At 56.4% G+C, this 14,847-nt stretch overlaps 1 protein-coding gene across 5 annotated transcripts in view; it reads left to right on the top strand.

Moving 5' to 3' along the window:
- Positions 1–11,869, top strand: part of OTUD7B (OTU deubiquitinase 7B) — a 33,658-nt gene extending 21,789 nt beyond the window's left edge. For 3 of the 5 annotated variants that reach the window (XM_037411978.1, XM_037411981.1, XM_037411980.1), the window contains 8 exons: positions 1,979–2,080; positions 2,867–2,994; positions 4,506–4,618; positions 5,285–5,412; positions 6,060–6,209; positions 6,831–6,945; positions 7,740–7,824; positions 9,355–10,647. In XM_037411978.1, coding sequence (XP_037267875.1) covers positions 1,979–2,080; positions 2,867–2,994; positions 4,506–4,618; positions 5,285–5,412; positions 6,060–6,209; positions 6,831–6,945; positions 7,740–7,824; positions 9,355–10,647 — 2,114 coding nt within the window. Of the gene's footprint in view, positions 1–1,978; positions 2,081–2,866; positions 2,995–4,505; positions 4,619–5,284; positions 5,413–6,059; positions 6,210–6,830; positions 6,946–7,739; positions 7,825–9,354 lie in introns of all 5 variants that reach the window. The other 2 variants (XM_037411982.1, XM_037411983.1) reach the window with 1 other exon arrangement.
- Positions 11,870–14,847: the final 2,978 nt, after the last annotated feature.

Below are 14,847 nucleotides of genomic sequence, written 5' to 3'. Positions count from 1 at the left end.
CCTATTTAGGTGGTTTCTGGTAGAAGAAACGACGGTATTTTCCCAAACGTGCACCTTTTGCGTGCAGGTTCCTGAGCTCGAATAGATGTTTGGTAGCAAAACCAGCCGTGGAACAGAACTGGACCCCGTAAGAGCGTGGTGCTGGGTGCAGGGGAAGCCTCTTGCTGCCGGCGGACTCCTTCAGTCGCACAGGAGAGACGATGGCAGGAGGGTCCCTCGCGCTCTTCCATCCCGTTATCCTTCTCGTAGTGCATTCAGGGCTGACCCCTAACAACCTCATGCAGAGAAATGTGTTGTTTTAAATACTTCCATGGGGCCTCTTGGCCTTTCCACCGCCTTGAGAGGAGCCAAACATTTGGAGAAGGCTTTGGGGAATGCGGTTTCTTTCGAGAGGTTTTCTCTTGCGTAACTGGAAAGCTGTACAAATCGCGGGGGGCGGCGCACACGGTGCAGCATCGACCGCACGCCGCTGACTGAAATGCCTCCCCCAGGTGCGTCCCCTGCGGCTCGGACCCGGCTCAGCTCAGCAGAAGGTCGCACAACCAGGGATGCAGACACCCCCGACCCACCCCCCGCGTGGAAAAGAGCAGGGAATTCTCCGGGAGCGACGTGAAAGGGGTGAAGCGGCGGCGGCGCGGCGCTGCCGTTGGTGGGACGCTGGTTTGCTGCCCCGTTTGCTCCTCTGGCCCCGCGCCACGTGGCGCAGGCTCGCGGCTTCGCCGTGCCAGGAGCTGTATCGAGGGAAAATAGCCGGCTTTTCCGAGCAGAGCTATTGTCCCGGGGCTGCGTCCTCAACGCTTTTCAACTCCAACGGGTTCCTTTCCCGATGCCGAGAAAAGACATTACCCCGGTGCCTGGCGTTGCAGTCAGCTCTGCTTTTTTTTATTTTTTCCTGTGTTTATCGGTGTTTAAACCTCAGGTTTCCGTATTTAGCTCTTCCACAGCTGCTGTCGCTGAGGTTGTGCAAACAATTTCAAGAAATCCTGTGGTTGAGCAGGGACCATGCTGGGATTTGTTGGAAACGCTGGGGAAAAGGGCCGGGTTTCTGCAAGAGCAAGTGAAATGCAACGCGTCGGAAGCCTGGACGGCACCAACCAGCCAACGCAGCTGCCTGTTGCACAGGATCTGCAGCAGAAAAGCTACTGGAAAAAAAGAAAATCAGGAGCCAAAACTCATCAGCACTGGGTTTTTTGAGGGCACGGGCTGGGCTGTGAGTTCAAAGTCCAAATTCAGCCCAACTTTGTCTCCTTGATAAATGTTTAACCTCCGGTCATGCTGTGCTGGACCGCAGCCTGCGTGTTAATTTTTTTCCCAGCTTCTATTTTTAGATGCTCTTCGCTCGAATGACGGCGAGGGCCTTATATTACCAAAAAGCTGCCGGTTTTACAGGGCGTAAAGCACCGTCGGTTTGTGTTTGCGTTGCTAAAGCTGCCAGGATCGGCCAAAATCCCCGAGAATTGTACCTCGGGAGAAGGGGCCGTGGTGGGGTGGTTTAAATAGGAGCGATTTGGTTACAAGAAGAAACAAAAAGCCGTTATGAACTCAGGCACTGTTGGTGCCGAGCACTTGAAAAGTGTTTTCAGCCTGGTGATGGGGTTTGGGGTTTTTTTGAAATAATAACAATTTATTTTGAAATAAGTAGGGAGGAGGACGCGGGGCTTGGGTTCAAGTCCTGGCTGGGCTGGGTCCTGTTTCTAATTAATTCTAATTTACATGACCTTGAGTTCAGCCCAGCGGTTTCCTCATCTCCCCACAAGGTTTTGCAGCTCCGCTCTCCCCTTTTTGGTGCTTTATCGCCGTCCTGGCTCCATCCTCCCTCCAGCCAGGCGGTGGGTACCGAGCGGCTCCTCTCGCCGGGCGCTCCCCGGGAGATGGGAAGCGGATTTCCATCCTCAGCGGCGTTTTCGGAGGGGGTGAACGCCCCGGTCCCACGTGGTGTCCCGGGCCCCATTCTCACGCTCTCCAACATTTCCCGCAGGTCGGCTGAACTGGTGGGCAAACGTGGATCCCAGTTGCCAGCGGCTGCTTCCACTGGCCACCACCGGCGACGGGAACTGCCTGCTCCACGCCGCCTCCCTGGGTAAGAGCCGGGCTGGGGTCAGGGCGAAACGAGGGCGCTGTGGGGTGGAGGTGGCTCTGCGGAGAGGAGAGCCCAGGACCACCCTGGGGGGAGCAGGATGCATCCATTCCCATGGGAAACCGGGATGCTGCCGCTCATCCTGGCCACGGCAGCAGTAGGTGCGAGCGGTCAGGCTCTGTGGGAGAGGAACGGGTGGAAGGGAACAGGCTGCCAGTGGCTTGTGTCCTTCTAAAATCCCTCTCCCCATCCATTTGGCAAGTTTCCCTGTATTTCTGACGGAAACGTGAAATAACGGAGCCGCCCCTTCCCTCCTCTCGCACATTGGAGCCCCGAGAGCCCGGGTTTCTCTCCGGCTACTTCATCCTGTCAAGTGTGACCGTAGTAAATTTTTGGAGGTTTCCAGGCTTCTAAATCAGCGGGGTCGGGTGTTTCCTTCGTGTTTGTTATTCCAGACCGCGGTCTCGTTTTGCCCAGCCTTGCTTTCCCCTCAGACGGTGGTGTAAGGGAGCCCAGGATGTCAGGAACAAATATTTTATTGCATCCTTGAGATGCCGTAGAGTCGAAAGCAGGGTGGGGGGCGGCATCTCTGCTTGGCTGCCTGAGCACACTGGAAAATGCAGGCTTTGAACCAGGAGATGGAGAAATTTGTATTTCTCTGCCTCAGTTTCCCCGTTTTCCCACTTCCCCCGGTTCGTGGCGGGTCGCCGGACCTCGGCGGATGGATGGAGCAATGCCGGTGCCGGCTGCGGCTCATCCTCCACCGCTGTCCCTCTCTCCCCCGCGCAGGTATGTGGGGTTTCCACGACCGAGATCTCATGCTTCGCAAATCCCTTTACACCCTGATGGATAAAGGCGTGGAGAGGGAAGCCCTGAAGCGGAGGTGGCGCTGGCAGCAGACACAGCAGAACAAGGAGGTAGGAGCTGGACGAGACACAGAGGGGGGAGGTCGTGATAAAATATCCCGTGGGGATGGGAGGTGCTTCCTATCACGATAAATTGGAATTTCGGGCACCCCCCTTGGCTTGCGATGGTTGGCCGCGCCACAGGGAGACATGTGCTCCGATCTCAGCTGTGGCAAAATTCCCTTTTTGACAATGTAGGAAAATTATTAGAACCACGTGATGTCCAGGATTGATGGAAAATATTGACGGGATGCGATGGCCGTGCTGGGTGTTGAGCGATGCTGCAGCATCGGTTGCTCCAGCAGGAAAGGTGCATTGCAGTGGAGCAAAATCCTCCACCAAAAAAACAAAAAAAACCAAAAAAAAACCGAAAAAAAAAAAAAGGGAGGAAATTCAGGAACTTATCACATCGAGGTGCTTTTGGAAATGGGGTGAACGTTTGTTTCCACCTGATGCTGAAGGATGGTGTTTACTCTCCAGCTTCCTTTTTATTTTTGGAAGGGCACAAAAAAAAAAATATCGGTATTTCCCGGGTTGAAGCAGAGTCGTTAATAAATACTCAGCGATTTTAGTGCCGTTAAAAGCAGCTTTTATGCAGCTCTTTCAACTGCCGGCTCCAGAATTAGGAGCACCGTGACCCGCAGATTTTAAAAGGACTGGAAAATCCCGGAGGGGTGGGATGTGGTGGGGTCGTGGTTGTGGTCCTCAGCGCGGGCGGTAGGTGCGGGCTGCGCAGTATTCTCGCCGCTTTGCTACGTGAGCTTTAGAGCAGTGATGACAGGATTCAGCCGACGGCGTCAGCGGGAGCGGAGCAATCGAATTAATACCTAGAACAAAGCGGAGAGCCGAGCGTCGGGCGCTTCTACTGTGCGGCTGGAGCGGCCGTCTGGGCAGCTTTGAGGACTCGGGGTGTTGCATCCAGATGCTGGAGCTGCCCCTGGGGGGAAAAAGATCCTTTTGAATGGATTCATTTATCGGGGAGAATTTATTTGGGGGAAATTCCACCGGGAAAGGAGGAGGAAGGGACGTTTTGCAACTGTAATGTGAGGGTGCACGAGTAAACCGTGGCTTCGCCGTGTTTTGAGATACCGAATCAACCCTCAAATCGAGTATTTATGGATGCTCTGGTGTCGTCTGTCGCTTTTTGAAGGGAAATAAATTCTGTATTTTAGCTAATCCAATTATCCGTCCCGCTGCTTGTTGCCAATAGGTCGTGTCCTCATTAATACGGGAAGGATTTAGTGGAAGAGGAAAGGTTTCCTCGCATTCCGTGGGTTGCAGTGTTGCCTTCCACCCCGCAGAAAGGCAGATTTTCATTTAGGCAAATTATCTTCCCGGCTGGCTGGGGAACGCGGATTTGGAAACGTGCGCTTTTTTGCATAACAAATTGATGATTTTTGCATAAATCCTTAGAGAAAAATTGTGGCTGCCTGTATAAAACCGCACGGCGGAGATTGGAAAATATTTACTTGGATGATTTAGGGTTGTTTTGGGCTTTTTTTTTTTCCATTTTTTTTTCCCAGTCTGGTCTCGTCTACACCGAAGAGGAGTGGCAGAAGGAGTGGAACGAGCTGATCAAACTGGCATCCAGCGAGCCTCGCGTGCACTACGGCACCAACGGCGGCGGCTGCGGGGGGTACGTGGAGGGGACCGCGCTGAAAAGTAATACGGCAGGATACAAAACACAGCCAAGACATTCCTGGGCTCATTCCCAATGAGGGGGCTGGGGGTTGCTGCTTTGCTCCTGTCCAGGGGGGGTTGCAGGGGAAGGGTGAAGGATGCTGAGAGCGAGATGCCCGTGGAGCATCGCGGGAAGCGGCAGCGATAGAGGGAATAGAAACCTAATCCTTGCGCCCGGCGCGGCACCCTGGTAGCTCCAACGTGGGAGGGAGAAAAGCTGAGGGTGTCTGCCCTGCTCGCTCCGTATTTCAGGGGTTTGATCGCCGCAGCCGCCCCGGACAAATACCACGTGCGAAAATACTGGAAAATACTTGGATTTACACATCCGAGGCTCTTTAGGTAGGAGCCTCCAGGAGTGCCGCGCAGTATTCCCTGGGTACAGATCCGTGCTGTGGCATAGGACATTTTTTCAGATTTCTATCTAAAATCTCCAAATTAGACGTAGTTTGATTAGTAATCAAACGTAACGCTGTTCCTATAATCTGCCTCTGCGCGGCTGCCTACAAAAACCTCATTTTGTGCTTTTTTTAAAAGCAACGGTTCAATGTTCCCAAGGGTTGAAAAAATTAATTTCTTGTTTCCCCAACAGTGTTGAAAAAATTAATTTCTTGTTTCCCAACAGCGTTGAAAGCTCGGAGGAGCCGGTGTACGAGAGCCTGGAGGAGTTCCACGTCTTTGTCCTCGCCCACGTGCTGAAGCGACCCATCGTGGTGGTGGCGGACACGATGCTGCGGGACTCGGGGGGAGAAGGCAAGAGCCACCCGCGCGGTTTCCCGGTCCCGGGGGGTGGTGCAGGCTCCCACCCCACATTTCACGGGGTCTTTTTGCTCGGTGGAGCCGGATTTTGAATGAGGGGCAGAGCGTGGGGCGCGGGGGGGGCTGCGGGTGACCCCCATGGAGGGCTCAGCACCCCAGCCTGACCTCGTGCTCTTCCAAAGAGCATCTGCCCGACGCTCGGGGCTTTTCCCGACCTTTTTTGCCCCCACACGTGCGTGTAGAGAGGGGAAATTCCATCCCTGCCTGTCATCTGTTCCATGAACCGACTTAATTTCCCATCAAAATATTTGATTCCGTTACCGTCGTTCTGCGTGCGCGAAATTTGAAGTTGCCTTGCGGAAGAGCGAAGAAGGGTGGTTTGTTTTTTTTTTATAGAAAATAGTTTTTATTTTTGTAGAAACTATAGAAAATAGTTTCATTTTGCAGCTGCCTTCTTCCTGGTGGAAAATAGATGTCTCTTTTGGGTTGTGGTTTCTTTTTTTAGCCTCCCTTGAGCCGGCAGGTAATTGCAGGGGAAAACCTTGAATGAAGCAAATGGCTCGTTCTGGAGCAGTTTCAGTATCAACAATTTGTAATTTTTTAAGCTGTTACGAAAACTAACCACCCCGCTTCCCTTCCAGCCTTTGCCCCTATTCCCTTTGGAGGGATCTACCTTCCCCTGGAGGTACCAGCCAACAAATGCCACCGTTCTCCGCTGGTCCTGGCGTACGACCAAGCCCATTTCTCTGCCCTGGTGTCCATGGAGCAGAAGGAAACCACGAAAGATCAAGGTGGGTGATAAGGGAGATCGGTGTCGTGTCAGCGCGATGCAGCTGGGGGGTCCTGGGGATGGGCAGGGACCCAGGCGAGGGCTGGAGCCCCTCTGCTGCGCGGCCAGGCTGGGGTGGGGGGCTCAGCCCGGAGGGGAGGGGGCTCCGGGGGGACCTTATCCCGGCGCGGGGGACGAGGGGGACGGTTTGAACTGAAAAGGGGAGATTCAGGCTGGGGGTGAAGAAGGAATTTGTTGCGCCGAGGGTGGTGGGACCCCGGCAGGGGCTGCCCGGAGAGGCGGTGGGTGCCCCGTCCCGGTGGGTGCCCCGTCCCTGGGGACACTCCAGTTCAAGCGGGACGGGGCTCTGAGCACCCGCTGTAGCGGGAGGTGTCCCAGCCCAGGGCATGGGGGGCACTGGGGGGTCTTTAGGGTCCTTCCCCACCCAAACCACCCGGCGACGCTGTGCTGATTCCATGACCCCAACCCTTGGCAGCCGCCAAGCGTGTGACGTGCTTGGTGGGCAGGTTTGTCCTTCCAGGCATCACGGGTGGGCTGTCCGCCCCGTCACGGGTGGGCTTTGTGCCCCGTCACGGGTGGGCTGTCCGCCCTGTCACGGGTGGGCTTTCTGTCCCTCCTGCAGCCGTGATCCCCCTGACGGACTCGGAGCACAAGCTGCTCCCCGTGCACTTCGCCGTGGATCCGGGGAAGGACTGGCAGTGGGGGAAGGACGACAGCGACAACGTCAAGCTGGCCAGGTTGGTTGTCCACGGACCGGCGCGGCTGTCGCGTTTACACCACGGATGGGTGGGTTTTTCCATCCCTCTGGCCCCACTCAAAGCTGACGGACCTCCCTGCAACTGGGAGGACTGGGAGGGCAGCTGGCGCTCCACCACCCTTCCTAACTCTGCCGGGGATTACGGGCAAGCCATGCCACGGCGTGGGAGCCGCGAGTTTCCCATCACCCAGCCAAACGTAGTGACTTGTGCATCTGACTTTGGGCCAGGAAATCTAGAAAGTTCCGAGACCAAAGCATTAAAATTCAGCATGGCTTTTACCCCTGCGGTGTCTCATTTTTGAGGGGTTTGGAGCCGGTCAAAAAGACTCTGTCCCTTTGTTTTTAGTGGAACAAATGATTTTTACCCGTGGAAATTTTTGAGAAAACATCTTTCTTTACTTTTCTCTGAAGTTGTTTTTGTGGGGAGGAGAATCATTTTGAAACTGGCTCGATTTAGATCTGTGACATCTGCTTTTTTGTTATTTATCTCGTGTTATCGGTAAGATCATTCTTTGAGTTGGGTTTAATCTGTAGCAAGCTTGATTTTTGACCTTCAGGAATCTTAATTATCCATTGAGCTTTTAACCGAAAGCTTTGGAGATTGCAAAAACGTCCCCTTTGGTCTCACTGTTACAACCTGCTGTGTTCAAACATCATTTTTAACAGAAAGACAACGGGCAAATAGCTGTAAATACAGAGCGGAGAACCTGTTATTAAAATGAAACTTGAACTCACTTTTTTTGTCGTTGTTGTTATCCTGGTTTTAAATTCTAGTGTGACGTTATCGCTGGAAGCGAAGCTGCACTTGCTGCACAGCTACATGAATGTGAAATGGATCACGTTGCCTTGTGACACGCAGGTAAAGAGACGGGGGGGTATCTTATTAACTCCTGAATTATTGAAACCCCCTTTCTGGAGGGCAGCCGGCGTCCCCCCGCTGTCCTGCCCTTCCCGTGGGACCGGCTGTGCCGCAGGAATCGCGGCTCACGCTGCTCTGGGCAGATAACCCACTCGGGTTTTGTGGGTGCCCCTTTTTTCCTGGAGTTTTTTATCCCCATTTTCACTCCCCTTGCCCACGCGAAGCGCAGCCCCCGTGCCCCCCGTGGGGGCTGGCAGCCAGGTGATGCTGCTGCCTCCCCCGCAAACCTGGACCCCGGGTTTACAGCCACCGGGAGCTGCCTTGAGATGTACAGTTTTCCCAGGACCTTTCCTCAGCAGGAAAATTCCCATCCGCTTCCCAAATCTCCGTGGGTGGTGCTTTGGGGGATGGTGGGGGCTGCTGGACAGCACAGGGGGGCTGGGGGGGGGGTGTCCCTCTTCTGAGGGGAGTTGGTTTGGTCTGTCTGAGACTCTCTGATGCTCACAGCTGCTTTGCTGAAAAATCCCGGCATCTGTCCCCATCCCAGCCCGACTGGGGATGCGGGAGATGGGGGATGCAGTGACCCCAGGGGGGGCAGAGGATGCCGTGACCCCAGGGGGATGCAGTGACCCCAGGGGGGGCAGAGGATGCCGTGACCCCAGGGGGACGGGGGATGCCGTGACCCCAGGGGGATGGAGGATGCTGTGACCCCAGGGGGACGGGGGATGCCGTGACCCCAGGGGGATGGAGGATGCCGTGACCCCAGGGGGACGGGGGATGCCGTGACCCCAGGGGGATGGAGGATGCCGTGACCCCAGGGGGACGGGGGATGCCGTGACCCCAGGGGGATGGAGGATGCCGTGACCCCAGGGGGACGGGGGATGCCGTGACCCCAGGGGGACAGAGGATGCCGTGACCCCAGGGGGACGGAGGATGCTGTGACCCCAGGGGGACAGAGGATGCCGTGACCCCAGGGGGATGGAGGATGCTGTGACCCCAGGGGGATGCCGTGACCCCAGGGGGACAGAGGATGCCGTGACCCCAGGGGGATGGGGGATGCCGTGACCCCAGTGGGACGGGGGATGCCGTGACCCCAGGAGGGGCAGAGGATGCCGTGACCCCAGGGAGACGGAGGATGCCGTGACCCCAGGGGGACAGAGGATGCCGTGACCCCAGGGGGATGGAGGATGCCGTGACCCCAGGGGGATGGAGGATGCTGTGACCCTAGGGGGATGGGGGATGCCGTGACCCCAGGGGGTTGAAGGATGCCGTGACCCCAGGGAGACGGGTGCCCGCTGCACTCTTGGGTGACCAGAGTGGGGATTTTTTGGTGCCCCCTCCTCGTTTTCCAGCTTTTCCCATGAAACCTCCAGCGAGGTCAGACCGTTGCAGACCTGCATGTGACGCTGAGGGTCGTTCAAACACTGTCCCCTCCGTTCCCTGAGCAAGCGCCGCCGCCTCTGTTTCAGCCTGAAAACTCTGATCCAAGGAATTTCCTGGACTTTGTGTTTATTTTTTCTTTCTCTCTAGGCGCCTCTGGCCCAGCCGGAATCCCCTACAGCCTCCGCGGGCGACGATGCTCGTTCAGCTGTGGAGTCGGGCGAGTCGGACAAGGAGTCGGTCTGCAGCAGTTCGGCAAGCAACGGCGGCGGCAGGGCTTGCAAGGACAAAGAGAAACCAAAGAAAGACCGAGAAAAAGAGAAGGAAAAAGATAAAAAACGGGCAGACTCGGTTGCCAACAAGCTGGGCAGCTTTGGCAAGACTTTGGGAAGCAAGCTAAAAAAGAACATGGGCGGCTTGATGCACCCCAAGACGATGAAGGGAGGCGTGAGCAACGGGCAGGGAGACACCCTGGAGAAGAAGAAGAAAGGATCCTTGAAGTCAAGGAAAGGCAGCAAAGAGGAATCTTCCCAAGGAGACTTGTCAGCTCCTGTGGAGAAGAGCTGCCCGGGTAAAGCACCCCCCGAAAAGCCGTCGGACCCCTACAAGTACAGCAACGACGTCCGGCTGAGCCTGAGCATCCTGCGCGCTGCCATGCAGGGGGAGCGCAAGTTCATCTTTGCCGGCCACCTCAAGACCAGCAACCGGCACCAGTACCAGGAGGAGATGATCCAGAGGTACCTCCTGGATGCCGAGGAACGCTTCCTGGCCGAGCAGAAACAAAAGGAGGTGGAAAAGAAGGCGCTGGGGAGCGCTGCCCCTGCCAAGAAGCCGGAGCCCGAGGCGAGCGCCCACAAGGGCGAGGAAGCGATGCTCGGCCCCGCTTACCCCCCGCCTCCCCCCGCCTACCCCCTCCAGACCCCGGATCTGGCCGTCGGCGCTAAAATAACGGCTTTTCCCTCTGGCTATTCGGGCGTTTTCACCTTTCCCAGACCCTCCCTGGTCAGCGGGGGGGAGGGCTCGCACCCCCCCGGCTACCCAGATGGCCGGCGGCAGGTAGCCGGGGGGTCCTGCCTTCCTCCCTACGCCACCTTACCCCGGCACTGCCCCCAGGCGCGGGCGAACCCCCACCAAAGCAGCCCCCCCCAGCTGGGGAGGTTCTCCCCCACGGACATGGACATCCATCCCAGCCTCCCGGTGGGCTCAGCCTGCCTCCCCCCGCACAGCAACGGCTACAGGGACCCCCCGGAGCAGGACAGCGCGCAGAAAGGGACGTCGGCGGATAAAAATAAAAGCCGGCTGCTTTATAACGTGCAGCAGACCAAATGCAAGCAGCCGAACTGCAGTTTTTATGGACATCCAGAAACTGGGAATTTCTGCTCCTGCTGTTACAAGGAGGAGCTGAAGCGCAAGGAGCGGGAGGCTGTGGGGCACAGGTTCTGAGCGCTGCCCCCGGCGCCCACCTTGGGACCCCTGAGAGATGGGGAATGCAATAATATTGGGGTTTTGTTGTTTTTTGTTGTTAAACATCCCCCCTCCACCCTCCTTTCCCTGCCTGTGGAAGGAGGGGAGCGGGCCGGAGGGCTGAGAAATGGGGGTTTGGCTGAGGTGATGGAGGCGATGCGGGGAAAGGGGGGGCGGGGGGAGGCAAAGCAGCCCCCCGCTCCCAGAGCCGCTGCCGGAGGGAGGAGGATGCTTTTAAGAGGCTTCTTCAGGCGAGGGGCGAGCAGGATTAGCAGAGGCCGTGCTTGGGTTGGAGTACGGGGTGGAAAAGTTGGGGGGGGGGGGGGGAATCCTTCAAAATGATCCAATAAACCAGACCAAAGCTTTCGGAGAGGGGGGGCAGGGGGAGCAGCCCCCCCCACCGGGTCCTTCCAGCCGGATTCTGCCGTCACTAACCGCTCCGAATCGAGCGAGTTCAGTTTGAACGTCCCAAACCTTTGAATCGCGACATTATTTATGGTTTGAACCCCGGTTTTATTTTATATTTCTTCTTTTTTTTTTTTTTTTTTTTTGCTGGTACTGAGCGAAACTTCATTGGAATTGGACTTGGAATTGGGACATTATCGGGATTTTGGTTATTTTTTTTTCGGTTGAATCATCGGAGCCTGGCTCCGTCGGATGTTGCTGAGCCGTTGTCAGCAGCGGGCTCAGGGCTCTAACCCGGTTGGGGTTTTTAAAATATTATTTTGAATCTTTCTTGGGGGTGGGAGGGAGACGGGGGGGGCGGTCACAGTGCTCGAGTGGTTTGGAGGGGTTTTTTTGTTTTTTTCCTGCAGAAGTATGTGCAAAAACCCTTCTGGTCGCGGGGCGGTCGACCCGACTTAGTAAGAAGGGAGAGAAGCGAGGTCAGTGTCTCCAGCCAGCAATAACCGTCGGCGCGGGCAGGTAGCGCGGACACGGAGCATCCCGCGGCACCGGGAGGTCAATCCGGCCGCCCGCATCCCTCCGGAGCCGCGCGCCCCCAGCCATAATTCTTTTTTTTTTTTTTTTTCTACTTGAGCAAAGCTACTGCCGTACTACCTCCGTTCTGCTGAATCGAATTAACTCGGCTCCATTTTGCTGAGCCACGTAACCGACCTTAGGCTGAGGAATATTCAACGATATTTTTTTGGATAATAGGGCTAAAGAGCGAGACGTTAATTAAAAAAAAAAAAAAAAAAACACGAACCCGTAACTAACTTGATGCGATGTGGTCCATGACGTTCCCTTCTCCCCCCGCATCCCAGCCCCTGCGGCGTCAGATGCGCCGTACGCTCCCCTTCACGTCTTGCAGGGTGGGTTTAACTTTAGCACTGCAATGTTTGCACAGATTTATTATTTTTATTCTAATTTTTTTTTTTTTTTCGTAACTACAGCTCCCAAACCGGACTCGATCCTGTATAGAGCAAGGTTCAGCGTTTTACCACGTGAAAATAAAACATGAGTTATTACCGAGAATTCAAAGCTTTACACCATTCCCTCATTATTTTATTTTATTTTGTTTTATTTTTGGTTTTTCAGAAGGCATACAACTATGCAATCCCTTCCTGTCCGATCCTGCCCGCTGCCCTTCCCGGGGAGAAGGGATGCGATCCGGGCGGAGGCGGTGGAAGTGTACTTAACCCCGGAGCATCACCCGAAGCCTTACTACACCGCTACCTAAGGCTTGGTTCTAGCATACCACAACATACATAATTTAAGGTATATCTAAAACCCCCACAAATCCAGGTCGTTTTCCAGAGGTGGGGCCGGTGTGATGCTGAGGGCTCAGGTCAAGCCAGGGAAGATGCTTGTCGGTGACGGTCCCGGTGATGGTGTCACCAGTTGAAGCTCCCAAGGGCTTTTGCACCCCGGGGTGGGCACCAGCGCCCGGAGGTGACGCGCAGGGTGGCTCATCCTCATCTCGGAGCAAACAGCGAGGAAATCATCCCCCGACCCGCAGCCGTTCTGGCGTGCTTGAACCCAGAGCTGGGACATGCGGCACCAGGGGGGTTCTCACCACGGTTACCCCGCACCATCGCCCGGCTCCCCCCGCTATTAACCTAAAATCTTGAAAAAGCCAACAAAACCCGGCTGCAGCGGGGCGCTTGGCTCACAGACCCGTTCCAACCGTTTCGTTTTTCCGTAACGGGAGCGGCGGCGTTACTGCGGTTTGGGGAGCATCCTCCCACGGCGGCAGCAGGGGCTTGGGGTGCTCTGTGCCCCCCAGCACCGACGGCGGGAGGCGAAGGGCACCGCTCCACCAGTGGCTCCTGGGATCTGGGGGAGGAATTTCTCCCCGTTTTGGTGGCCCTCATCCTGCCGCGGCGCGGGAGCTGGGGGATGCTGGAGGTTGGGGGGTGACCTGCTGGCTCGGGGGGGGGGGGTCCATCCTGGCGCTCCAGGCGGGAAGTGAGGGGCTGCCGGGAATCCCGGCCACCGGAGCAGCTGAGGCGTAGGGGAGCTTCGCTTTGATCTTGTGAAGGCGACGGAATCCTGTGGGATATTGTTTTGGGGGGGGGAAAAAGAAAAAACAGGGAATGCCCAGCAGCAGGTATCCCTTCCGTGCATCCTAGAGGAAACTCCTCTCGGATCCCTTCTCGGCAGGGATGCCGTCACCCCAATTCCTCTGCCAGGTTTTCTTGTCGTTGGTAGAATCTGTAGCTTTTTGAAAAATCCAAACTGGAGGGGTGGGGGGAGACCCCCGACCTCCAGGCAATGAGGAGGAACCTTCGAGGGGTGTTTTCCCAGAGCCAGGAGGCCCCGCGATTCCAGACCCACGAAGGATTTTTTCAGGTCATTTTTGTTTCCTTTATGGTGAAACTAATTGTTATAATAATTTTAATTTTTTTTTTTCCTTTTTTTAAGGGACTATTAAATACAAATTATATTTATTGAAACATACCGACCATCCACCAGCTCCTATTCATCAGCGCGCGGAAGTTTTCGGGATGCGGGACTGGATATTTTTCCAGCACCGATATTTTTATATTTTTGGGGGGGGGAGACGGGGAACAAGAAGGACTCTCACTCCAAAGCACCTTTCAGGGAGGCAAAGCACCAATCCTGCCCCCAGGAGGGGTTTTCTCCCATGGGGATGCTGCGACTTCATCCCGAGGGCTTAAACTAAGTGCACTTAATGGTGTCGTGGGCAGAAGCGTTGCTGCTGGGGGGTTGATGAAAGATTTTCGGGAAGGGTCCCCAAAAACCCGTCCGTCAGCCATTTCTTTTACTGAACAAGCGTCGCCCGTTGCTGCCGTTACCAGCGCCGCTGCGGGGAAGGCCGGTGGGATGCTTTGGTTAGCGCTAACCCAACAAGAAGTGACCTGAATTAATTCCGCACTCGTTTATTTGCAACATTTTTTTTTTAATTAATGATTAGGTGGGGGGTGATGCTGCTATTTTTTTTTTTTTTTTGACGCCTTGCCAGCACCGCTGGAGCGAGCACTGATGGTGCGGGGCAATGGGGCTGTACACCGCATCCTTCGTTAATGCTACCATAGATTCATTGACAATAAATAACGTTCAATTAATTAAGCCCTGGGCAGCGGCTGTGCCTCGTTCCTCCGCTTCGGCCCCAACGGGCTCGGGGGGTCCCAGCCCCTCCTGTCCCAAATCCCTGCGGGGATCCCGCTCTCCGTCCCCTCCTGCACCCAATTATTGGGGGTTTTTCTCCGCTGTGGGGTGCTGGGAGCTCTGCGCACCCATCCCGCACCGTGCGTCCCCTCGGGGTGCTGGGAGCTGCGCACCCATCCCGCACCGTGCGTCCCCTCGGGGTGCTGGGAGCTGCGCACCCATCCTGCAGCGGGCTCCGGGCCGTGCCCTGGGGCTCCCCATGGTCCCGGGGGTGCGGGCAGGTGCGGGGGGCTGCGGGCAGGGTCCGGGGCGGGAGGGGGTGGGGGTGGGGTGCGGGCAGGGTCCGGGGGTCCCGGCAGGTGCGGGCAGGTGCGGGAGAGGTGCGGGCAGTGCGTCCCTCCCGCTGCCGCTGCTCCGCCCCGCTGGGAGCCCGAGCTGGGAGCAGGAGCGGGACCGGGAGCAGGAGCGGGACCGGGAGCAGGAGCAGGAGCAGGAGCGGGACCGGGAGCAGGAGCGGGACCGGGAGCAGGAGCAGGAGCAGGAGCGGGACCGGGAGCAGGAGCGGGAGCAGGACCGGGAGCAGGAGCGGGAGCAGGACCGGGAGCA

This window comes from Falco rusticolus, chromosome 19 (assembly GCF_015220075.1).
Source record: "Falco rusticolus isolate bFalRus1 chromosome 19, bFalRus1.pri, whole genome shotgun sequence".
NCBI classification, from domain to species: domain Eukaryota; kingdom Metazoa; phylum Chordata; class Aves; order Falconiformes; family Falconidae; genus Falco; species Falco rusticolus.
This window is presented reverse-complemented; position numbering and strand designations above follow the sequence as displayed.